We start from the raw sequence: 24,835 nt of genomic DNA, 5'->3' as shown, positions 1-24,835 counted from the left end.
TTCAGGGGCAGCGTTATCTGTGGGGGGAGCCCGCAGCGGAATAACAGGGGGGCTGCGGGTCAGGACTGAGGAGCACGGGCAGAGCTGTGTGTGTGAGGGGAGCTCAGGGCTGGGACAGCCGGGATTCAGGGGCAGCGTTATCTGTGGGGGGAACCCGCAGGGGGCTGTGAGTGGGGCTGGAGGGTCACTGGCAGAGCTGTGTGTGTGAGGGGAGCTCAGGGCTCAGACAGCAAGGTGAAGGGAGAAGGAGAAATAACTGTTTCTGCACTTGCATTGAGCTCCTCTCCCCTGCCAAGCCAGAGCAGTTTGTGGGCTGCTGTCCCCTGGTGTTTGTCTCCTGGGCAGGGCACTGTTGTTTCAGGTGAACGCCTGTCGCCATCTCTGGGCCTGCGTGGGCTGCTAGCTTGGTCGGTTTCATTTCGCTCCACTTGCTCTCTGGCTGAATCTCGGCTGAGGGGCAGGAAGAGGCAGCTTGAGGGAGGAGGGGGTGCAAAGCAGCGGCACTGCCGGTTGGTAAGTAACCTCATCGCTTCCTCTGAGCAGGGCCAGTTTCGTTCTGACTGCAGGCTGGGCTGAAAGATGCTGCTCTGGTAGCCCGTGCTGCTACCTTGGCCAGTCTCCCAGGAGCCCCAGAGATGGCTCTTTCCCCGGGAGGGATCCCATGCCACCTGCAAGGTAAGCATCTCCCTTTTCAGAGCTTCCCAGAGCCACTGAGGCCATGTGGAGGGTGGGGAGGCCTGGCTTGCTCCCTGCGCTCTCTGCATGCTTTGTCACCGGGGCCAACGGCACAGGATGGGAGCTGGCGCTTTGTTTCTTCAGTTCTCTAGATGTTGTAGAGGGGAGAGCAAGGGGCTGGGACTCAGGACTCTTGGGTTCTCTCCTGGTTCTGATGCCGACGTACTGAGTGAGCTTGGAAAAGTCGCTAGGACCAAAATGTCCGTTCATTTAGGGTGCCCAGCTTGGGACATGCTCTTCAGAGGAGCTGATGTGATTTAGGGGTGCTCAGCCCATCTGCAAACCGGGCTCTGAGTACCGGCAGAGTCCTCGCAAGCCACCCCCAAAGTGGCCGTGTTGGAAAACTTGGCCTTACTGGTATTTGGCTGAGAGTGTGAGGGTCTCTGTCTGTAATGCGATAACTTTGGAACACCTCATCTGATCCAGGCCAAAGTTTCAAGGAATCTTCTAGGCACCTGTGGGCAGACCCTGACTGGTCCTCCCCAAAATCAGAAGAATGGAAGGGGAAAATTGGGCATCACAGGGTGGCTGGCCCCTTTAAATGACCAGGCCCAGTGCCCTGTGCCATGCAGCTGCTCCCAGTTTGGCCGGCTGAGGGAACGGGGCAGCACCAGGGGCTGTGAAGGATCAGGGAAGATCGCAGAGAGAGGTGGTCCCTGGCGGAAGCTGTAGGAGGTTCGGGGGGAAGGGAGGAAAATCAGCTGACCGTCCCAAGTTGGAAAGCCAGGGCTGAAGGCCAGGGAGCAGCAAAGGGAGCTGCCTGGGAGGGCTGGAGAGGACAGAGAGCCAGGGGAACAGTGTCAGAGATGAGGCGTATGGACTGGGGGGTGAGGGGTGGCCCCCGGTGGGAACAGGGAACTGTTCACAGGGGGTACATGGAGCCCCTGGCATCTGGGTAGCAGACCCCACGGCTGCTGCCCCCGGTAATTGGGTGCAGATCAAAGGGCTAGTTGATGGCAGCCATTAGCACCTTCCTGACAAGTTACAGATTCCCAGACCCTGTTCACCTTAAGCAGACTGACGCCCTAATCTCCCTGGCAGAACGGTGAGGAGGGTGGGGGAGGGTGACAGAACCCTGAGCTGTGGAGAAGGGGGATTGGGGAGACGCACAGAGCCCTTTGTATGCAGGAGGGACAATGGGGGACAGGGCCTGGGGGGGGACTCAGCCCCTGGCATGGGGGAAGGGTGGAATGGGGACACACCCAGCCCCTGGCAGGAGGGCTCTGTGCAGTGTGCTCGGATAACAGAAGCTACCAAGCACCTCCCCCAGTCCCCCCGGGGTTTAGGAGTTGCACAGACAAAGGCCGCAGTCGCAGACATTCATGCCATTGCGGTAGCCGGAGGAGCCATAGCTTAGCCCATCAGAGACATGTTCTCCCCCAGAAGCAAGGAGCCTGAACTCCACATCTCCCACAGCCACCAAGCCACGGACCTAAACCGGGCAAGCCAGCCAGACCAGAGCAAACCTTTGTGACCAGGGCCAGGGCTGATGTCTGCTCCTGCCACTGGAGGAGCTGGCTGTGTAGCCCACGAGGCAGGGGTGCAATGGGTCCCCCTCTGGGCCGGGTCCACGGAGGATGTGTCTGGCCAGCCCCCAGGTGGGGAGCCTGGCTCTCTATCTCAGCCTGTGGATGGGGGTGGAGGCTCCTGGTTCAATCTCTGGTGTTGGCCAATATGGCGGCTGTCACAGCTGCAGCCCTTCCAAGGTTTCCTGGCGAAGAGAAATCAGCCAGGATGAAATCCCTCTCCACCGCCCCATGTGACAGGCCTTGGTGAGCTACACTGCCTTCTGATGGGAGCAGGAGAAGAGGACTGCACACTGGTAGGCCGAGCCCTTCCCAGGTGTCGGGAATACTGTGATCCATGTGAGAAGAGCCCAACATTTTTATACTCCTGTGGTGGGAAGCACACCTCAATGGCCCAACACTGTGGCATTTAACTTCAGAAAGGGGAACTATGCAAAAATGAGGGGGTTAGTTAAACAGAAATTAAAAGGTACAGTGACTAGAGTGAAATCCCTGCAAGCTACCTGGACACTTTTCAAAAACACCATAATAGAAGCCCAACTTAAATATATACCCCCAAATTAAAAAAAACACAGTAAAAGAACTAAAAAAGAGCCACCATGGCTTAACAACCATGTAAAAGAAGCAGTGGGAGATAAAAAGGCATCTTTTAAAAAGTGGAAGTCATCTCCTAGTGAGGTAAATAGAAAGGAGCATAAACACTGCCAAATTAAGTGTAAACATGTAATAAGAAAAGCCAAAGAGGAGTTTGAAGAACGGCTAGCCAAAAACTCCAAAGGTAATAACAAAATGTTTTTTAAGTACATCAGAAGCAGGAAGCCTGCTAAACAACCAGTGGGGCCCCTGGACGATCGAGATACAAAAGGAGCGCTTAAAGACGATAAAGTCATTGCGGAGAAACTAAATGAATTCTTAGCTTCAGTCTTCATGGCTGAGGATGTTAGGGAGATTCCCAAACCTGAGCCATCCTTTGTAAGTGACAAATCTGAGGAACTGTCACAGACTGAGGTGTCACTAGATGAGGTTTTGGAATTAATTGATAAACTCAACATTAACAAGTCACCGGGACCAGATGGCATTCACCCAAGAGTTCTGAAAGAACTCAAATGTGAAGTTGTGGAACTATTAACTATGGTTTTCGTGGGTGAATACCCACTTCTTCAGATGTCTTGCATCTGAAGAAGTGGGTATGCACCCACGAAAGCTCATGCTGCAGAACGTCTGTTAGTCTATAAGGTGCCACAGGATTCTTTGTTGCTTTTACAGATCCAGACTAACACGGCTACCCCTCTGATACTTAACTATGGTTTGTAACCTGTCCTTTAAATCGGCTTCGGTACCCAATGACTGGAAGTTAGCTAATGTAACGCCAATATTTAAAAAAGCCTCTAGAGGTGATCCCGGCAATTACAGAGCTGGAAGTCTAACATCAGTACCGGGCAAATTAGTTCAAACAATCATAAAGAATAAAATTGTCAGACACATAGAAAAACATAAACTGTTGAGCTACAGTCAACATGGTTTCTGTAAAGGGAAATCGTGTCTTACTAATCTATTAGAGTTCTTTCAAGGGGTGAACAAACATGTGGACAAGGGGGATCCAGTGGGCATAGTGTACTTAGATTTCCAGAAAGCCTTTGACAAGGTCCCTGAGCAAAGGGTCCCTCTTACGAAAATTAAGCTGTCATGGGATAAGAGGGAAGGTCCTTTCATGGATTGAGAACTGGTTAAAAGACAGGGAACAAAGGGTAGGAATTAATGGTAAATTCTCAGAATGGAGAGGGGTAACTGTCACGGAGTCCCTGGGTGATGCTCTGGAACTGCTCCCCAACAAAGCCAGTTAGGACTCTGGGGAGCCTCCTCTCCCTCGGAGCAGACTGTTTTCAGGGCAAGAAGCTCACATGTCTTCACCTCCTGGGTCTCTCCTTGGAGCATTCAGCATCCTCTGCCCCTCCGTGCGCTTCCCACAGCGAGTCCGCCCAGGCGGGGTCCTGGGGAAGCCAGAGGGGCCTGCGCCCCCACTTCGCAGTCAGACGTGACTCTTAGCCAGCCAGTAAAACAGAGGTTTATTAGATGACAGGAACATGGTCTAAAACAGAGATTGTAGGTACAGAGAATGGGACCTCTCAGCTGGGTCCATTCTGGGGCCCAGCAAAGCAGACAACCCCATCTGCCCTCACTTCCCATCCCCAGCCAGCTCCCAACTGAAACCCCCTCCAGCCCCTCCTTTCTGGCCTTTGTCTCTTCCCAGGGCCAGGAGGTCACCTGACCTCTTTGTTCTCCAACACCTTTAGCATCACCTTGCAGTGGGGAAGGGTCTGGGCCCTTAGTTGCCACAGAGACAGAGTGTTGGCCAGAAACTGAGGCACCCACACAGTATTTAGAGGAAACATTAAGAACAGTCCCACTTCGTCACAGTAACTAGTGGTGTTCCCCAAGGATCAGCCCTAGGACCAATCCTATTCAACTTATTCATAAATGATCTGGAGAAAGGGGTAAAAAGTGAGGTGGCCAAGTTTGCAGATGATACTAAACTGCTCAAGATAGTTAAGACCAAAGCAGACTGTGAAGAACTTTAAAAAGATCTCACAAAACTAAGTGATTGGGCAACAAAATGGCAAATGAAATTTAATGTGGATAAATGTAAAGTAATGCACATTGGAAAAAATAACCCCAACTATACATACAATATGAGGGGGGCTAATTTAGGTACAACTAATCAGGAAAGAGATCTTGGAGTCATCATGGATAGTTCTCTGAAGACGTCCACGCAGTGTGCAGCAGCAGTCAAAAAAGCAAACAGCATGTTAGGAATCATTAAAAAGGGGATAGAGAATAAGACGGAGACTATCTTATTGCCCTGATATAAATCCATGCTACGCCCACATCTTGAATACTGGTTACAGATGTGGTCTCCTCATCTCAAAAAAGATCTACTGGCACTAGAAAAGGTTCAGAGAAGGGCAACTAAAATGATTAGGGGTTTGGAACGGGTCCCATATGAGGAGAGATTAAAGAGGCTGGGACTTTTCAGCTTAGAAAAGAGAAGACTACCGGGGGATATGATAGAGGTATATAAAATCATGAGTGATGTGGAGAAAGTGAATAAGGAAAAGTTATTTACTTGTTCCCATAATATAAGAACTAGGGGTCACCAAATGAAATTAATGGGCAGCAGGTTTAAAACAAATAAAAGGAAGTTCTTCTTCACACAGCGCACAGTCATCCTGTGGAACTCCTTGCCTGAGGAGGTTGTGAAGGCTAGGACTATAACAGCATTTAAAAGAGAACTGGATAAATTCATGGTGGTTAAGTCCATAACTGGCTATTAGCCAGGCTGGGTAAGGAATGGTGTCCCTAGCCTCTGTTCGTCAGAGGATGGAGATGGATGGCAGGAGAGAGATCACTTGATCATTGCCTGTTAGGTTCACTCCCTCTGGGGCACCTGGCATTGGCCACTGTCAGTAGACGGGATACTGGGCTGGATGGAGCTTTGGTCTGACCCAGTATGGCTGTTCTTATGTTCTTAACTGTCAGGTTTGACTGTTGACAGTTAAATTACAGACCTATAAACCAGCTACATTGTGTAACTCTGGCCTGTCAACCAGTTGTCTTATTTGTGGTGTGTGACAGTGTGAGTCACCAGTCTGTGCATAGAATATCAGAGCTGGAAGAGACCTCAGGAGGTATCTAGTCCAACCCTCTGCTCAAAGCAGGACCAATCCCCAGACAGATTTTTACCCCTGTTCCCAAAATGGCCCCCTCAAGGATTGAATTTACAACTCCGGGTTTAGGAGACCCATGCTCAAACCACTGAGCGATCCCTCCTACTTTGCAAGCATCCCTGTGTGGGCCAGTCCAGGACTGGATGATCAAACAATTAGCACGGTGATTCAACTCCTCAGCTGAGGACAGGTAAGAGAGAGCAGGGAAGGCTGGAAGGAGGGTCCAGAGAAGCCCAGGGTCTCAGAGAGGTGAGATCTCTTCTCCCTGGACCCCCACATGGCTGGGGAGAAGCTAATTCAGACACTGTGGTAATAGCAGGGTCACGGTGATCAACCGAGTTTCATGTGAGTGCAGCCAATTGGTTCAGGAAGATGTGTCTACACAAGAACATTTTCTGTTTGTGATGTAAGCCAAGGTCTGACCAGACAGACAGCTCAAAACTCTGCACCTCCAACGTCTCTTTGGGTAGATGTAGTGACCTCCCTTTTGGGATTGTCTCAGCACCCGAATTTGCCAAAGCATCTTGTCCCCGATCTTTGTGTATCTGGATGGAATGGACGTAATTGTTGAGGATCATCAAAAATGATCAGGCAACACAGTGAGAGACTGTGTAGTGATCTGCAGTGACAAAGAAAAGGGCTTTACGCTGGATGGGAGCAAACTCCAGGTTGGTCTGAGCAAGATTCCTTACAAAGGACATATAAGGGTGAAGGAGTTCGACTGGACACAAGAAAGGTGGAGGCAATTTCACAAATAGCCCCCAGACAAGGAGGCCTTAAAGACCCCAGGAGAGTCAGGGGTCCTCAGGCAACGTAGCTAAGCAAATGCATCCCTGCCGTGTTACAGTGACACTCTGTGCTTGAGCACTAGCCACAATGGCACTAGGGTGATCAGCAAGGGAAAAGCTTTTGGGAGTGAAAGAAAAATCCTCACAGAGGCACATTTGTGGCAACAGTCTGAGTTTAGGAGCGAGCCTGAGGGGCTGTTTACCCAGGGCGTTGGCTCCTGGCAAGCCAGGGAGTGACTACAGTGTGCCAGCTTGCTGGGCAGTAACAGCCTGTGTGGACACTGTTACAATGCACTAACCGGTCTGTAGTGCATGTGGACAAACAGCAATGTCCATGTGGGACATTACTTCATGACAAGCTATTGCTCAGTAGATCTTCACCAGGGCTTGCCATACGCTAATGTCCTGTGTAGACAAGTCCTGAGATCTCCACGTGTTTGAAAATAAGAAGTGGGCTTGTGATCAGAAATCCTCGAGGGTCAGTGCTGGAAGGCTATTAATAGATGTCCAAGAAGAGGCAGAATGATCCTCTCGTGTGTCAGGCCATCTCCCCAGACCCTATCCTGGACATCTCCACTGGTGTGTCATTAGCAGGCTGCACACATTTGTGGTGGTTATTTTTGGCTTTGGAGGGTAAGATGTAACCATAATCACTGCTATCAATGGATACCAACCGCTGCCATGAGACAAGGGGATTAATGTATTTCCATGCCATGTGACTGGCAGCAGGACATGAAGAAAGGGTTGAGATTGATACAATGGTTTAGGGGATTGAGATCCATTAAAATCAGCGTGTCTAAATCCCCTAGACTGCTTTGAAAATCTCACCTCAGTCTCTCTTACCAGCACCCCCAGGTGTTAGCCTCCTGTAGTAGGGCATGGGGAATTCAGCTACTGGCCAGACTTTGCTGAGAATGAAAAGCAGGGGTTAGCTAGTGCTGGCTGCTGTGTGGATGGCATCTCACATGGTGCTTTGTGGAGACCCCAATTTCTTTCACATGGGCTACTGACAGGGTGACCAGCCTCCCCATCTCTGCCAGCTTGTTTGATTGGGTGTTGTCTTTTCAGACAGCATCACTACCTTGCTGGGATCAAAGGAAATCATCCTGGTGAAGCCTGTCCAGCTGCGGGTCAAATCCAAGTATGAAGACGACATCTTGGTACGTTCTGGTAACTCAGGAATTTCATCCTATTGTTCTGGGTCTGAGCCTAGAATTCCCAGGCTTGGGTCTCTGAAATGTGTTGGACCCGCAGATTCGTGGCAGCTCTGCAGGTTAATTACGTGCCCACAGATTTGTTCTGATGTCATGTACCACTCGTAAATTTTACCCTCTAAGGTAAAAATGTCCAAGCAGGGGGTTAGAATGGAAACCCTTATGCGCCCTGATCTCCTGCTCCAGCGTTAGCACGGTGTATAAATGCACAGCACTTCCCCTCTCGTTAATCACAGCTGTGACTCTGATTTCCCTCCTGTGCAGGTTTTAACCCCCTGGAGGGCATATGTGCTGCAGGTGATGCTCCCGGTCAGGGTAAGTGCTTTCTCCGCCTGGGACTCTTTGAGGGCTGACGTGAGCTGCACTTTTCCCAGGGGCATGAAGCTTTTCATGTACCTGCCATACAACCTTTAAAAGCAAAATGGATGGAAGGAGATCTTTAGTGTGGGGGAGGGGGGAAGACAGGTAACCTCTTCCAAAGCTGCCCAGGTACTAATTTTCCAAGCCACGGCCCAGCCAGCATTCAACCCCATAGGCAGAGTGTGGTGAGAAGGCACCTGGAACATGCAGTCAGGGCCTAGTCCAAACTCCCTCCCCCCGGGCGTAGCTTTGTAAGGACTAACACGACATGAGCCTTGGTCTAAGCTGGGCATTTCCCTGCGGAATCCTTTCTGCCTCTGCCCCAGGGCCCTCTGCTGCGTCGCTCGCCCCTCCCAGCGCCCGGCTGCCTGTAACGGGCAGGCCGGCCCCCTGGAGCCAGCAGTGCCCGCTCTGGCACGGCTGCAGGGCTCTTGCCACTGGTGCTGGGGGGGGTGGGACTCGGAGGGTCAGTAGCACAGAAGGTATATCAAGCAAACTTGCTGTAGCTTAACTTGCTGTTTCCTCTCCCCACCCACTCCCCTTTCTGTGTTGTCCACTTGCCCTCTGGGCCGTCGGCATGACGCCGGCTTTCGTTTCCCTTTGGACTCTCCTCTTCGTTCCTTTCCCCTCTGGCGTTTTCTTTCCTCCATCGCAGGCTCTTCCCTGGCCCTTGTAGCCCTCTGCTCAGCGTGGTACACGTCCCTTCTCTGGGCTGAGCAGAGCCCAAGGCCAGAAGGGACCACTGTGATCACCCGCTCTGACCTGCTGCCCACAATAATCCCCAGCCCCGAGCTTTCAGAGAAACATCCCATCTTGGCCCACCATGGCCCTCGAAGAGTTGTTGCCCTGGTTAATTACCCTTCCCGTTATGAATTTACACCTTCCTTCCAGTCTGAATTTGTCTGGCTCCCATCCAGTGGCTCCTATTAGACCTGTCTCTGCTAGACTGAAAAGCCATATTTGTTCCCCATGTAGATACTGTGATCGAGTCATCCCTGAACCTTCTCTTGGGTGAGCCAGACAGGTTATGTCACCTGTGATGGCAGGGCGCCCAGGAGCCCTTTCCCATCCTGTGGCTGTATGATCCCTAGGGGGTAGTTCCTGGTTCCTATCCCAGCTAGCGAGTGCTCTTATTTAGCTCCTGTCCACGCTGCCAGCCTTGGGTTCCAGTCCTGGGCTGCTCCCCCTCGGCCTCCTTCCTCATTGCTCCGTCTCCTTGTGGCTGGAGTGCCAGGGCCTCTCACCCTCTAGCCGCGGATGAGAGCGAACGGGTGCCAGTGTGAATGTGCATTAGCAGCCCCATTGCAGAGTCTCAGCAATGTGAGGCTGGAAGCAACCTCGAGAGGTCACCTGTGCTGAGCCAGGGCCAAGCAAACCTCGACAGCCCTGACAGGCCTGTTCTTAACCCATCTAGTGACGGAGAGTCCACAGCCTTCCTTGGAAGCCTCTTCCCCAGCTGAACTACCCTTAGACGTGCACAGCTTTTCCTAATATCTGAGCTGCATCTCCCTGGCTGCAGATTAAGCCCTTTACTGCATCTTGTCCTGCTGTCAGTGGGCTCAGAGAACAGTTGATCACCAGGCGCTTTATAACAGCCCTGAACATATCTGAAGACTGTTCCCAGGTCCCCGGGCCTCAGCTGTCTCTTCCCCAGACTAAACAGGCCCTGGGTTTTAACCTTTCCTCAGGTCAGGTTTTCTATTTTTTTCTTTTTTGTCTTTTTTGTTGCTCTCTTCTGGACGCTCCAATTTGTCCACATCGTTGCTAAGGTGCGGTGCCCAGACCTGGACACAGGACTCCAGCTGGGCCTCACCAGCGCCGAGTAGAGCAGGACAGTTGCCGCCCGTGTCTCATACAACACTGCTGTTGTTACACCCCAGAATGGTATTTGCCTCTTTCGCAGCTGCATCGTGCTGCTGGCTCATATTCCATTTGTGAGCCAGTACAACCCCCAGACCCTTCCGCAGTCCGGCCACCCAGCCAGTTCTCCCCAGTCTGTAGCTGTGCATTTGATTTGCCCTTGTCTGTCTTGCATTTCATCTTATTGATTTCAGACCAATTCTCCAACTTGTGAAGGTCATTTTGAATTCGAATCCTGTCCTCCAGAGTGCGTGTGACCCCTCCCAGCCTGGTGTCATCTGCCCATGTTCAAAGCTTATTCTCCACTCTGCTAGCCAAGTCATTGATGAAAATACTGACTAGTCCAGCCCCCAGCCCAGCCCCGTGAGACCCCACTAGAGACGGGATGAGTGGTCACGGCAAGCTGGTAGCAAGAGTTCTTGTGTCAAAGGGCTTTGGCCTGGGCCTGTTGAAGTCACTGGGAGCTTCGCACAAGCCCATTGCCTCTGTAGCCAGGCAGGCTTCTCAGAAAGGCCCCCAAGGGCTGAGCCCTGCCCAGGAGCACGGGTGACACCGCTGGTCTTGCAATGCATTGTGGGCTGGAAAAATGTCACCCTCATTGCTCAGCCGGGCCAAAGCCCCACTCAGGCCTGCTCCTGGCCCCCCTGGGAACACCCTTCATCCCTCGCCCCTTCCCAGAACCAGCAGCCCCATGCCAGCTCCCGCCTTGTCCCCCCATAAACTACAGCCCCTTGCCGACCCCAGTGCTTTGCGCAGAGCTGACGGCTCCAGGGCTTGTATGGCATTCCTGATCTCTGCTGCATCAGCAGGAAGAGCGGGAGTCCCGAGGGCAAGTTCCCCCTAGGAAAGTTCAAGGATTTAGACCCCGGCCTCCCTCGCCCGTTCAGCCGCACTAGCCCAGTGAAAGCCCCATTGAGCCCCCAGCATCCTTCCAGCTCTCTGGGAAGCTGCTCTAGGCCTCACATGGTGATGGGAGCTCCGGGAGATGGTCACTCTCCTTGCCAGCCTGACACATGCTAACGGTCGGGCAGTGAGCAACTCCGCAAAGTTAGCTGTCTGTCAAGCGAAACAGACAAAGGAGGAAGTGCCTGCGGAGCTGCAGCTGGGTATAAACAAGGGGGCCCTGGCCAGGTGCTGCATTTGTGAGCACTCAGGGTAAACTCATATATGCAAACACGACCCCCCTGTCCACATGGGCGGGAGCTGGGGCAGGTGCCTGGAGCACAACGCACACAGAGACCCGGGGAGCGTTGTGTGTGGGGAGGGGCTGAAGAAGGATTTGTCTCGAGTTCCTTTTTAAAACTTTCCGATTTCCCACACTCCCGCTGAAATCTCCATCGCCTTCCCCTGCGGAGGAAGCGTAGCAGGGAGCACAATAGAAAGCTAATCGCTGCAGCCTGTGTGATAGCTCTGAGCGGTGTGAACCACCCTGGTCAGCTCACGGGCCAGTGACGGGCAACTCTGCTATCAAAGTGTGTGTGAGGGGGGAGAGCTGCTTCTGGCTGGTGTGTGCTCTGGGGGCTCCTTGGCATCGTCTCTGGCCCCCTCGCTGTGACGGGGCACAAAGGCCGGGGGCGGGGAGTGCTGGCTGGCTGGCTGGGGGACCAGAAGGGGCTCAGCATTGTTGGGGTGTCCCGGGGGAAGGTGGGGCATGGAAACTAACACCCAGGGGTGTGGTGCACCCACCATGCCCTTCAGCTGCAGCTGGATTGGTGGGTGGCTCTGCATGAGAGACTGGCTCCGTGCTGTCTGGGGGAGGGGCGCTCAGGCTGGGAATTAGACGGTCAGTCTGAGGTGACTGGGAGGCTTGGGCTGGGAGGGGGGTCAGGCTGGGGTTGGAGGTCGGGGGGGTCCAATCGGGGAAGCGGGCTGGTGCTGGGATGGATTTGGCGGGGGGCGGTCAGCTCAGCCTGGGTATCTCGTGTCCCGCTGCTGGCTGGGGCAGGCCTGGGCTGGGCTCCGGCGGGTCGGGCAGCAGGGGTGTGGGCCACACGTGGCCCCCGGCGGCCCATGTGGGGGCTGGGCAGGGGGCTGGCCATGGTCTGACCCTTCTTTCCCCAGGTGTGGAGCAGCTTCAGCTTCCTGGAGGTGAGAGAGATCACGATCCAGGAGCCTAGCCTGGTGAGTGCAGCCAGGGGGCCACCCTCAGTGACAGCCCATCCACCCCCTGTCAAGACAGCCCTCCCCCATCCACCCTACTGGGACACCCACCCCCATCAGGACAGCCGCAGGATACTCTCCAGCACCCAATGCTGTTGGAATGCGCCCCCATCCATTCTTATGGGGACATCTCCAGAGACCCTGGCCTGGCAGAGACCTCCTGGGGAAGCCCCAAGCCCGGGCAGGTGGGAGGCGCTGCTGCAGCGGGGGAGCTCTGGAGCTGGCCGGGTGCCCTCTGCACAGGCCAGCCCCTCCCCTGCAGTCCCAGAGTGCTGTGAGTTGGGTAGTGCCCTGGAGCCAGGGCTGGGAAGGTGCAAACATCCATTCTGATAGCGCGTTCTCCCCACGGCTGCCTGAAGAAGGAGCCAGTCCCTGCACACAAGCAGCCCTTGGAAGCCTAGTCGTCCTTCAGTGCTGGGGCAGCAGGACCCCATGGTGCCAGGTGCTGGACAAATGCAGAACACAGAGACAGCAGTGCTAGGGTGGGCTTGGGGTCTCTTGCCAACTGTGACGCCGTGGGTAGTCTCCTGCCTCTCTGTGACTCTGCTGTGGTGACATTTACTGAGCTCTAAGATCTAGGCTGAATGTTCATTCCTATTTATTGGCTGGCGAACAAAGGCCCTTACTGAAATGGTGTCCTTAGGAGCCGGGCTAGAGCCCACGTAAATCTAGAATCTCTCCGAGCAGACCCGTGAGCTGCGAGGTCTGAGTGGCAAAGGGAGGGCAGGGCTGGCTTTGTCTGCCTCGAGTGACGCTACTTTCCAGTGGGACTGGAAAAGCTGCAGCTCCATTTGTACCTCTAACATCAGCAGAACAAAAGGGGCTCGTGCATGTTGCAGGTCGTGGCTCTGGCAGTGTAAAATGTTTGGCAGGAAAATAAGAGCATCACAACGTCATCATCTTTTCTCGTGTCCACAGCCTCTTCTAGATTACCCAGGCCAATCCAAATTTAGCTGGAGGGTGTGTTAAAACCTGGTAAAGCCTCTTACAGAGGAGATTATGTATCTGGCAAACCTGAACGTTGCCTGGCCTGTAAAACAGGCAACATAAGAGAACACCATTCTGAATACTGTGAATGAGCCCTTGTCAGACTGTAGCTGCTGTTAGCCAGCACAGTGTGTCTTTGTGTAAGTGAGGGAGATGTTGCTGTGGCCAGGGCCATCCTTAGGCATACACAGCACACGCAGCTGCATAGGGGACCATGAAATTTGGGGCACCAAATTACCCCAAATTTCATGGTGTCCTAGGCAGCTGTGTGCTGCACAGGGCCGCCCAGAGGGGGGGGTAAAGGGGGCAATTTGCCCCGGGCCCCGGGCTCCGCAGGGGCCCCCAAGAGAAGAGCGGAGGCTCCCGCCTCCGCCCCTCTCCTGGAGCCTCAGCGCATCAAGCGCCCTGTCGCCAGCGGGGCCCCTGAGCCCCGCCCCGTTCCGAGCCGCGTGGGGAGGGGGCGGGGCTGGGAGCTCCGGGCTGAGCTCTGCTCCCTCTGCTGGGCCCGGAGCTCCCAGCCCCGCCCCCTCCCCACGCGGCTCTGAGCGGGACGGAGCTCAGGCCCCGCCGGGGACATGCTGCGGCTGTTCAGCCGAGGCGCTGAGGCTGCGCGTGAGGAGGGAGCCGGGGGTAAGAGGCTGGGGCCGGGGGGGTTGGCTAAGGGGCAGGGAGCCCTGGGGACAGTCAGGGCAGAGGTTGGGGAGGGCAGGGAATGGGGTTGGATTGTGGGTGTTCTGGGGATAGGGTCAGGGCTGCCCAGAGGGGCGGGGCAAGAGGCGCAGGAGCTTCTTCGCTCCCGGTCTTCACCAGTGGGGGGTCCATCCGCTCCCGGGCGGACGGACCCCACTGGCGACCCGCGAAGCAGGACCCGCGCCCGGCGTGCAGCCCGGTCTTGGCGGTAATTGGCGGCGAGGGCCCTTCCGTTCCGGGACCCGCCGGCGAAGTGCCCTGAAGACCCGCGGCGGGGACCCCCCCCCGCCGCCGAATTACCGCTGAAGACCAGGCTGCACGTCGGCGGCGGGTCCCGCTTCGGCGGTAATTCGGTGGCGGGGGGCTCCCGCCGTGGGTTTTCGGGGCACTTCGGCGGCGGGTCCCGGAACGGAAGGGCCCCCCGCCGCCGAAGACCCAGGGCCCCCGGAATCCTCTGGGCGGCCCTGGTGCTGCATACGTGGCAGCACCAGCCCCGGTGACCAGCCCTATCCCTCGGCCAGCCCCCCCTAGGGGGTGTGGGGCCCCGGACAATCCCTTTGCCCCACCTCTTACCTCCCCACCTGCTCCGCACCCAGCCCGCCCCCATTCCACTTCTTCCCCCAGCGACCCCGCACTCACCGGCAGCGGCGGGAAGCGGAGCAACCTGGCCCCAGCCCGCTCCACTCCGCCAGCTCCCAGCCATGGCGCTGCACTTCCCGCTGCCGGTGAGTGCGTGGAAAGGACTGTCGCCCATACTCACCGGGGCGGGAAGTGGAGCGACGTGGCCCCAGCCCGCTCCACTACGCCAGCTCCCAGCCGTGGCGCTGCACTTCCCGCCGCCGGTGAGTGCGTGGAAAGGACTGTCGCCCACACTCACCGGCGGTGGGAAGTGGAGCGACGCGGCCCCAGCCCACTCCGCTTCCCTTGCCCCGGCCCCAGCCATGTGGCTCGGGCTGGGGAAAGGACGCCCCTGGCTCTCACCAGTGGTGGGAAGCAGAGCGCCGTGGCTGGGAGCCGGCGGAGTAGAGTGGGCTGGGCAGGGGCGGCTCTAGGATTTCCGCCGCCCCAAGCACGGCGGCGCACCGCGGGGGGTGCTCTGGCGGTCGCCGGTCCCGCGGCTCCAGGGGGACCTCCCGCAGTCATGCCTGCAGATGCTCCACCGGAGCCCCGGGACCAGCAGACCCTCCGCAGGCACGTCTGTGGGAGGTTCCCCGGAGCCGCGGGACCAGCGGACCCTCTGCAGGCACGTCTGCGGGAGGTTCCCCGGAGCCGCGGGACCAGCGGACCCTCTGCAGGCACGTCTGCGGGAGGTTCCCCGGAGCCACGGGACCAGCGGACCCTCTGCAGGCACGTCTGCGGGAGGTTCCCTGGAGCCACGGGACCAGCGGACCCTCTGCAGGCACGTCTGCGGGAGGTTCCCCGTAGCCGCGGGACCAGCGGACCCTCCGCAGGCACGCCTGCGGGAGGTCCACTGGAGCCGCCTGCCGCCCTCCCGCAGGACGCCGCCCCAAGCGCGCGCTTGGCACGCTGGGGTCTGGAGCCAGCCCTGGGGCTGGGGCTGGGGCTGGGCTGCTCCGCTTCTGCCGCTGCCAGTGAGTGGGGGATCCCTTCCCCCAAGTCCCCTCCCCCAAGCGACACAACTGGGGCCGGGGCGAGGGAAGTGGAGTGGGCTGCTCCTGGCCCCCGCTAATCCCCTGGGCCACTTTGGGCCTGTGGGGCCCCCAAAAGTGGCCCCCACAGCTCCTGCCTCCTGCGAGGGGGCTGCGTAGGGCACCCAAATGGCTAGGAATGGCCCTGGCTGTGGCTGTGGCTAACCATAGTTTAGAAGTTGCTGCTGTTTGTTGGGAGTTACGCAGGCAGTCCCTTCAGCAAACAGGTTATGTGTTTCACTAGAACCTTGTTTGTGGAGTGGGACATGGAAAGTCTATTACAAGAATCACACGTATCATTAACAAAGCCATTGCTAGAGAGGATTTGCAATGGATGGTAACAGGAGTCAGAGGACGACAGACGTGGGTGGACTGGAAATGTAGATTAGAACTAGAAGAGGTACCTTAGTCAAACACGAGTTATTGGACTCGGCCAGGAGGAAATGGGTGACATTTTGTGGCCTGTGTAACACAAGGGGTCAAACTAGTTGATCTAATGGTCTGTCGGGCTTTAGAAAATGAAGAATTTACTGGACAAAATTCAGGTGTAATCTCAGAGTTCAAAGGCTCTGCACCCTCTGCGATTGGCCTATTGCCCCTGGTGGCCCCCCAGAGAAATAGCAATTGATTTGTCTTACAAAGCTATTGTGAGAATTTGTCAGGCATAAAATACTCGTCCTGCTTGCCTTGATGACACGTGAAGAACAAATATTTTAGTCGTCTGTCAGAAATGTGTGTCCTTAGAGCAGCTAGGCTTTGGCAAGGCTGGCCTATAAGAATTGTGCTTTTCCATATTAAATGCAAAGTATTCCTTTATTTTTCATGTAGCTAATCATCTGAAAGAGATTAGCTACAGGAAGACTGGCTTGGGCAATTTGATCCTGGCTTCCTGGGGTTAAATTTTCCAGGGGATTCTCCAGGCCCTTTCCCTGCCTTGGGGGTTTGCTCCTGTGGGTGAGGTGCTGGAGCTGCAGAGAGCAGCAAGAGGTGAATTTATTTGATTTAGTGCAGTCTTGTAAAATCCTCCTGCCCTGCGGGGCCAGTGAGTTATTTTGATGGGCCAATAAAGCATGATTAATTGTTTTCTTTATTATCGTGGTGAGGGATGGGGGCAGAGTGAGAAGATTTTTATGCCTGGGTTTGTATGTTTTCATGAGAAATTTGCCAGACTGCTGTAGCATAAGGATGATTTAGTTGTTTATTTCCTGACGATACGGCTACTAGTTTATTTCTGACAGTTTATTATGGAGACTGAGTTGAGTTCTCCACTGAAAGCCAGGATTCGGCCAGTTTGTTATGTATGAAAAATCCTCGTCAAAATTACAGCACTGGCTCATTGAGAATGGAATTAATTTTCTCAGAATTTAGTGAATCCATTAATTAGGTCAGGAGTTGAAATGTAATCTAAAAATGGATCCTTTCATAGATGTGGCACCCTGTACCTGACCTTTTTATTTAACCCTAATGCTCTTGGTAACAGGATAACACTGACTGCATGTAGTGATGCCAAGAGAGGGGAAATCAAATCAGATGTGTCTTAAAATCAATTTGATCTAGAACCACAAACCAATAGTTATTGTAAGGTGTCACGGCAGGGCAGAGTTAAGGTTGTTTGGGTGCCACAATTGCACATTTCCATCCCTTAACTGGTTTGCATTTCTTTTAAGTTTAGCCTTAACTTAGGATTTCCTGGGTTTATAATACTTTGGTTTTGGCGCACGTATAGTACCTGTAACATATTCTACACCAAATTGCTGATATGTTTTCTCAAGCTTAGCTCCACTGAAACTTAGTCTTTGTCTGAGAATTATAAGCAATAACGTTAAGGATATTTAGCGCGGCGAGAGCTCGCCATCTTAGCACACGGCTTCGCTTGTTTGCTCCCGTTGCAGTAGCATCTGAGGGGTTTTATGAAATGTATTCTCTGCTTGCTGCCTCAAATGTCATTTGTCTCGTCTCCTCAGGTTGTCATAGATACAGATACAGCCTCTTATGCCTGCCGGCTTGTGTCACTGGACGACTTGGAGCAGGTGGTCAGCCATATCACCATGTCGCTTAAGAAGGTCTTTCCAGACTCGTCCCCCGGGTAAGGCTGTCCCTGAAACGTTTGCTTAGTGGTTATAATGGGCCAGACGGCAGAGCAGTGTCGAGACGTCCTAGAGCTCCCCGACCTTATATCCTTGTCATTTTGCATATACAGTAACTCCTCGCTTAACGTTGTAGTTCTGTTCCTGAAAAATGCGACTTCAAGCGAAACGATGTTAAGCGAATCCAATTTCCCCATAAGAATTAATGTAAATAGGGAGGGTTAGGTTCCAGGGACATTTTTTCACTAGAACCCGTGTGTGGGTGGGTGGGTGGGTGAGAGAGAGAGAGATGTGCATTGCCCCTTTAAGTACGCTGACCCCACTGTAAGTACACTGCCCTTTTAAGTAGATCAGCAAGTTGAGACAGCAGCTGCTGCCAGCAAGCTCCCTCTGTCCTGAGCCCTGTCCTGTTCCACCCCGCTCTGTGGAGATGAGGTACAGGAGCAGGGGGCAGGAGTGGGGAGACGGGGACACCCTGACATTAGCACCCCTCTTCCCTCCCCTCCCCCACCCCCCGCACAGCAAGCAGGAGGTTTCTGGTAGCAGCACACGGCACAGGGAGGAGCAGCACATGGCAGTGTGGGGAGGGACAGCTGAACTGCTGGCAATTGCTAGCCTGCTGGGCGGCTGCAGCACAGGGAACTTAGGGCAGTGAGGAGCTGATGGGGAGCTGCCGGTCCACCCTGCTTCCAAGCCCCCACCAGCCAGCTGCAATAGGCTGCTCTTCCTGCAAGCAGTGGACAATGTAGGTGGCTGCCTACAACGTTAGAAGGGAGCATTGCACAACTTTAAACGAGCACGTTCCCTAACTGACCAGCAACGTAACAAAGTTAGCCGGGACGACTTTAAGTGAGGAGTTACTATACAGAATTTAAATTTGGGGCCAAATGTATGTGTGTTACAATGTCCCTTTAATACAAAGGCAGTTGGGCTAGTGGATAGAGCTCTGGACTGGGTTCTATTCTTGGCTCCACCACTGGCCTGTTGGCTGACCTTGGGCAACTCACCTCACCTCTCTGTGCCTCAGTTTCCCCAACTGTAAATTGGGGATAATGATACGGCTCTCCCTTGTAAAATGCTTTGAGATCTGCTAATGGAAAAGTGCTAGATAAGAGCTAGGGATTATAAGAAAGGACACATAAACGGTATGGATGATTACAAAGTAAATTCATATGAAGTGTTCCTAGTAGCGTGAGCTCGCCTGTTTCCAGTCAATATAAGCCAATATGTAGTATTGAGGATGTTTTCTTCCTACCACCCCATTTCTTTACTTAACCATGGGTTATTTTTCGTAGAAAACTGCTCAAAAACTATCCCCCCAGTTTGTTGGAGAGAATTCAAAGAATAACAGACTCCCAGAAGGAAACGCTGCAGAATAACCAAGGACCGTGTGGTAATTAGACTTTGCTTTGTGAACATACATCACAGAAAAGGGAAAATACTGCGAAGAGCCCTCACACACCAAGTGGTGGGAGACTTAGCAGCTTGGGGTGGAGTTTTCAAGAGCTCTGGTGACTTCAATGGAAGCAGAGCCAGGGCAATGTGAAGTGCTTTTGGAAAAATCCCACCTTTGCTGTTTAGCAATTAACTTTCATCAGGAAGAAAATAAGTGGCAGCTAACACTGGGGCCCGCAGCCGTTTGCACGTTGGGCACGGTGCATACTGTTAGCAGGAACCTGACCACTTGGAGTCGCTCTGGCCATGGTTATAAGCTGGGAAAAATATTTACATGACATTGGCACCAGTCCTGCAAACATTTCCATATGTATTGTATTCCCCTGAGTAGTCCCATTGAAGTCAGTTGCATGTCTGAGGCAGGGTTCCTGTGGAAAAAATAGTATGTGACCGTGTAATTAAAGGTTATACCATGATTACACACAAGGGGGCATCATTAAGGTTGCCCATGTATTTCCTAACTCTTCCGGGCTTAGCTTTGCAATCTTTTTTTATATATATTGCAATATTTTTTCTATAATTTCAATAAGAAAAAGTTTTAAATGGAATTCTGTGATCAAAACATTCCGATTTTAATAAAGGCTCTTTTAGCCTGAGAAGTTTGTGTGTTACAAATAATGTCTTGGTCCAGTAAAAGAGGTTAGATAACTCAATGAAAGAAGGAATCAAGATAAGTAATGAATGAGTCAGTTAGTGCCAAACAGAGAGGCACCCAATCCATGATTCAGCATTGCGCTGGGAGAAGGGAGGGTTTAACTGGACTTTTCATTCTAGCCCTCTCTTTTCAGGATCCCAAACTGTATTCGTGTCTATCCTTCCCCAAATGTCCCTTTTTCTTTTTCTACATTTCCTCCATGAGCTGCTGCTAACGTTTCTGTCAATATCATCTTCCATTTGTAGGTGGGTTTTCGGAGACATATGCTGCTTTATGTGACTACAACGGCTTCACCTTCAGAGAGGAGATCCAGTGGGTAAGCTTGTATGGAAGCAATTTCAACAGGTCATTTTAAGCTCATAACATTAGGGGAATTATCAGATGGATTTTGTACCTATCTGAAACAGTACCTGCTGTCTCTCCAGTTGGTTATAAGCCATCCTTTGGCGGGGCGGGGTGGGCGCCTTAGGGGGAGGGTGTGTGTGTTCCGTTTTTGTTTAATCTAGGCAAATTTTGCCCCCTTTGCTTGTAGTGGAGTGTGCTTGCATGGGGTTGTCAAGGAAATCTCAGCAGCAATACCAGCCACTAAATAATCAGCATTGGAAATGACGTCCCACTGTTTGCACTGGAGAGATACAGCTGGACAAAGGGAGCCAAGCAGAGGAAAATGCTGTATAACAGCACTTGAGAGGATCTCATGAAACCTCCTGAAAGTAACTTCATATTAGGTGTGATGTGAGCTCTGTCCAGGGGAATTCAATGTAAGGAGCTGGGAGGAGGTGCCTAACGACATGGTGCTGAGATCCATGGGAGGCCATCTTTTTAGCATCTTCATTAACTGTCTGGACGCACGGTACCTTCACACCACTCGAGATGTTGCAAACAGCAGTGTGGAAAGAGCAATAATCAGGGGCGGCTCTAGCCATTTTGCTGCCCCAAGCACGGCGGCACGCCACGGGGGGCGCTCTGCCGGTCTGCAGTCCCACGGCTCCGGTGGACCTCCCGCAGACGTGCCTGCGGAGGGTCCGCTGGTCCTGCGGCTCCGGTGGACCTCCCACAGGCACGCCTGCGGATGCTCCACCGAAGCCGTGGGACCAGCAGACCCGAGCTGCCTGCCGCGCGACCGGCAGAGCGCCCCCCACAGCATGCCGCCCCAAGCACACGCTTGGCGTGCTGGGGCCTGGAGCCGCCCCTGGCAATAATACAAAGGGCTCCGAAATCCAGGAAGAAAATAGGCAATTGAGATTGAAACCAAGAGAGATTTTTAACCGTTGAACAAACTATCCAGGGATATGGTGAACTCTCCATGTCTTGATGTCTTCAGTTCCAGGCTGGAAGAGATGCTTTAGTCCAACACCAGGACTCAATACTGGGGTAGCTGGGTGTTACACAGGGGGTCCAAGTAGATGATCTAATGGTCCCTCCTGGCTGTATGCATCATAATAGTTCTGGGGGAGTATTACATGGAACAGATCCTCGTGGGCAGGGCGGTCCATGGAAAGAGAGCTAGGCATGATCAGGAAGAATCAGGTTAGACCCAGCTTTGTAAGGCAACATGTTGGGCTTAAAAGAACTGTGGCGTGGCATTCAGGGCTGCGTGCTCTCCATCTGGGAGGGAGATGGCAGCCCTGCTCCGTACAGTCCTGGGAAGGCTGCCCCTTGCTTGCTGTGTCCATTTTCAGGCTCCTTTGGGCCATCCAGCTAGTGGCAAGCTGATGCTCAAGGAAATGAGAGAACAGATGAAGGGGTTGATTTGATGAGAGATTAAATGAACTCCGCCACAGGCGTGTATTTCATGACATGCTGACTAAAGGGGGAGAGGTTGCCAGCTGCAAGCCTTTGGGGTGAAATTGAACAAAGGGAAACTGAGGCTGACTATGAGGGGAAAGTGTCCCAGTGCTGTGAGATCAGTTGAAGTGTGGAGGAGCCATCCCAGGCAGCAGTTAGCAGTGACGAGTCCTCAGGCTTACGCTTCAGCCTCTCTTTTTTAGGAACTTCTTCAGAGACATGGCCTCCTCCTCCTTCCAGCCAGTCCAGGCAGCTTTCAGAGCAGTGATGCCCTGCGTGTCATGGGGACACGGCTGGGCCCAGTCCTTGGCAAGGCCATGTCCCTAAAATGAATCCCCTAGTCACTGGGCATACTCCTGCCGTTCCCCTGCCCCAGCCCAGGAGGCTTACGGCACAGGCTAAGCCTCGGGCGGGCCTTGATGAGTTTTATGATGATCAGTGTCTGAGGCCTTCCCTCTTTGTGGCCAAGGCGTCACACCCTGACATCAGGGCCTGTCCCGGGTCTCCCTCAGCTGCCAGATCTTCTCCCAGAGATCTCAGGTGCCCACAAAGAGAGGGGCCCAGCCTCGCAGAGGTCAGATGCCCTCCCGTTGGCCAGTTCAACACAGTTGGTCTGTGGCAGGTGCATCCTTCAGACTGCAAGTGGCTGATCTGTGACTTTTTTATGTTGGAGGCGGGTGGGCGGGAATAGTGGGGGTATCAGGGGTGGGTTTCCCTTCCTTTGCTGTAACTTCTCACTGCTGGCTGCTTCCCCCCTCAGGAGGGTCAGTGCATGGTCTTGTCCCCTGCAGAGAGCTCTCTCTTCCCCCTGCTAATTCCTCTTCTCCTAGAAAGCCCAGCCAGTGATCCAGCTGTACTGCGGGACCTCGGCTGGCTTGCTCTTAAATAGCCCCGGTTTGGTTCTCTCTCCCATGTTCCCATGAGTGTTCATTTCAGCTCTGGATGATGTGACTGCGGAGAGCTCGTGCAGCCTGTTGATAGCTCTGCTGCTGCCCCTGAGCCTCCTCAGGTGAGGACTCCCCTCTCAGGAGGGGGCTGGGCCAGCTTTCCAGGAGAAGGTCAGGAATGACCCGTGGTGTGATGCGTCTGGCAAACGCAGACCATTCAAAGCTGGCACTCAGCGTGTGTCCTGATCAGCACGGTGCTGCGCTGTAATCCGGCCTTGCAGCACTTCTCTGGGCTAACGAGCTGACCTGTCTGTCTGTTAGGACGTGGACAATATCTACCACAGCCAAGACTGCCGAGAGTTCAACCTGTTGGACTTCGCTCACCTAGAGAGCAGGTGAGTCGCTGCTGAAATCTGTGATCAAGATCATGCAAGATAAAGACGAGTAGCAAACTATGCTGTACCTGTGGCTACCCTGAGCATACCATTGTACACAGTGGCCAGCCACCCTTTTAGCTAAATGCGCCTGCAGAGCAGCATTTCCAACTGGATTTGTACCGTACTCTGAAAAGTGACTCTCTATAAAAATGGCCTCTTCTTACTCCCAGACCTGCTCCTCATGTGTATTGGAGTCCGATCCGCTGGCGTTAGCACCTGAGGGCTGGTCTACATGCAGACTGGCCTGGAAATAACGAAACGGGGTGTAATTCACCCCTTTGTATATTCGTGTGACTCTGTGCGCACTCAGATCAATCTGAATGTCTCTTATCTGGATTTAGTTTTGTCAGGGGGGCAAATAAAATTTAAACATTTTTGTTTTTTTTCCACTGACAAACTAAATCAAAGTAAGACCCTCTTCAGCTGAACTGAGAATGTCCACGTGCACCATTGCTCCAAAAGAACAAAAGCTGTGAGTTACTCTGAGTTATTCTGGTGCCGGTTTGTTTGTAAACAAGCCCTAAGATAAGTGTTTATTGTTCTTTTTACTCTGGTTATCCCTACAGGGCCACTCCAGCCATGGGAGAGTAGAAGTGTGAATGGGCATCAATTAATTTGCCAAGGTGCCGGTTAGATTTTCAAGCTGCAATTTAAGAAACTCTATTTACTAATTTGATAAATGCTGTGGCCGATACGGGGATGGGACTGAATGAGGATAACCACTTTTCATAGTAATAAGAACTACTAGAGTAGCTCTTTCATTGGCAGGTCTCAAAGCGCTTTACAAAGGACTCAGGATCCTCATACTTCTTTTATCGATGGGGGAGTCACAGTCTCATAAGGTCACCCAGCAAGCCAATGGCCCAGCCAGGAATAAAACCCAGGTCTCCCAAGTCACAGTCCATTGCTCTACCCACTAGGAGACATTGCCTAGCACTGTACTTAGTTGAGTTCAGGGAGACTCATTTGCTGATTTCATGTTAGGTTCCTTTCTGTGCTATTTTTGACAGTACTTTTCAAATCAGGACACTTGGTTGCCCTTAGCCCAATCAATAGGGTTTTTAATTCACCAAGAATCATGTGGGTCTGTAATCAGTAGGTTTATAGATCAAGCTGATGTATATCAAACATTTGAAGCCTGTACCATGTGCAAGCTATACATGCACTCTAGTACGCGATTAACACAGACCAGGGTCGGGGTCGAGGCCCAGCAGCACATACAGGAACAATACAAATCACTAGTCTCTCCGTTTTTCTGCTACTTCTGTTGATATCCAGTAGATGGTGCAAGTCTAAGACTCCTTTGATCCTTTTGTTATCGGAGGGTTTTTATGTTTCAGTCATCAAGGGTTGTATTATGTAAGCGGGGGATGGTCCCGCTATGGTGGGGAACTTTCCTGGTGAAATGGGCTGGTGAAAGGATCCGAGTCCTCGCTCCCACTCCCTTTACCCAGAGGCTGCCTGACCTCGAGGGCTCCCCTTCCGCCCTCCTGTGTGGCAGAGTCCTCGTAACCCCAGCACGGCTGGGCCCAGGGCTCCTGGGGGGCTTGACCCCCAACCTTGTCGTGGTCACTTAGGGCAGGGGCTTGGGTGACCCCACTCCAGGGGGCTCTCTCTGCACTGGACACTTCCCTGACCCACTGACCATTCCATACAGTTCAAAGCAAATACAATTTATTAAACAACAATCAATTAAAAAAATAAGGAAAAACTGGGAAAGGTGAAAGGAAAGCCCGTCACCCCGCTCTGTGGCACGGGGACGTCACACCCAGCCTCTCGGGAACGTAAGGGAAGGTCAGTCTGTTCCTCACACGTCCCAGGCCCCTGCCCAG

General features: G+C 53.3%; 1 protein-coding gene across 4 annotated transcripts in view; it reads left to right on the top strand.

The window, feature by feature from the left end:
- The first annotated feature begins 566 nt into the window (after window positions 1-566).
- The window catches only part of CARMIL2 (capping protein regulator and myosin 1 linker 2), a 123,827-nt gene continuing 99,558 nt past the window's right edge, over window positions 567-24,835 (top strand). For all 4 annotated transcript variants that reach the window (XR_005588955.1, XR_005588954.1, XM_039503448.1 and 1 more), the window contains exons 1-8: window positions 567-675; window positions 7,843-7,934; window positions 8,253-8,303; window positions 12,270-12,329; window positions 17,659-17,780; window positions 19,077-19,174; window positions 20,137-20,207; window positions 22,888-22,961. Coding sequence is in view for 2 of the 4 variants with exons in the window: in XM_039503448.1 (XP_039359382.1) it covers window positions 636-675; window positions 7,843-7,934; window positions 8,253-8,303; window positions 12,270-12,329; window positions 17,659-17,780; window positions 19,077-19,174; window positions 20,137-20,207; window positions 22,888-22,961 (608 nt within the window). In the remaining 2 variants the exon portion in view is untranslated. The remainder of the gene's footprint in view (window positions 676-7,842; window positions 7,935-8,252; window positions 8,304-12,269; window positions 12,330-17,658; window positions 17,781-19,076; window positions 19,175-20,136; window positions 20,208-22,887; window positions 22,962-24,835) is intronic.

This window comes from Mauremys reevesii, linkage group 16, assembly GCF_016161935.1.
Source record: "Mauremys reevesii isolate NIE-2019 linkage group 16, ASM1616193v1, whole genome shotgun sequence".
NCBI lineage: Eukaryota > Metazoa > Chordata > Testudines > Geoemydidae > Mauremys > Mauremys reevesii.
The sequence above is the reverse complement of the archived record's forward strand: the minus strand, read 5'-3'. Positions and strand labels throughout refer to the sequence as shown.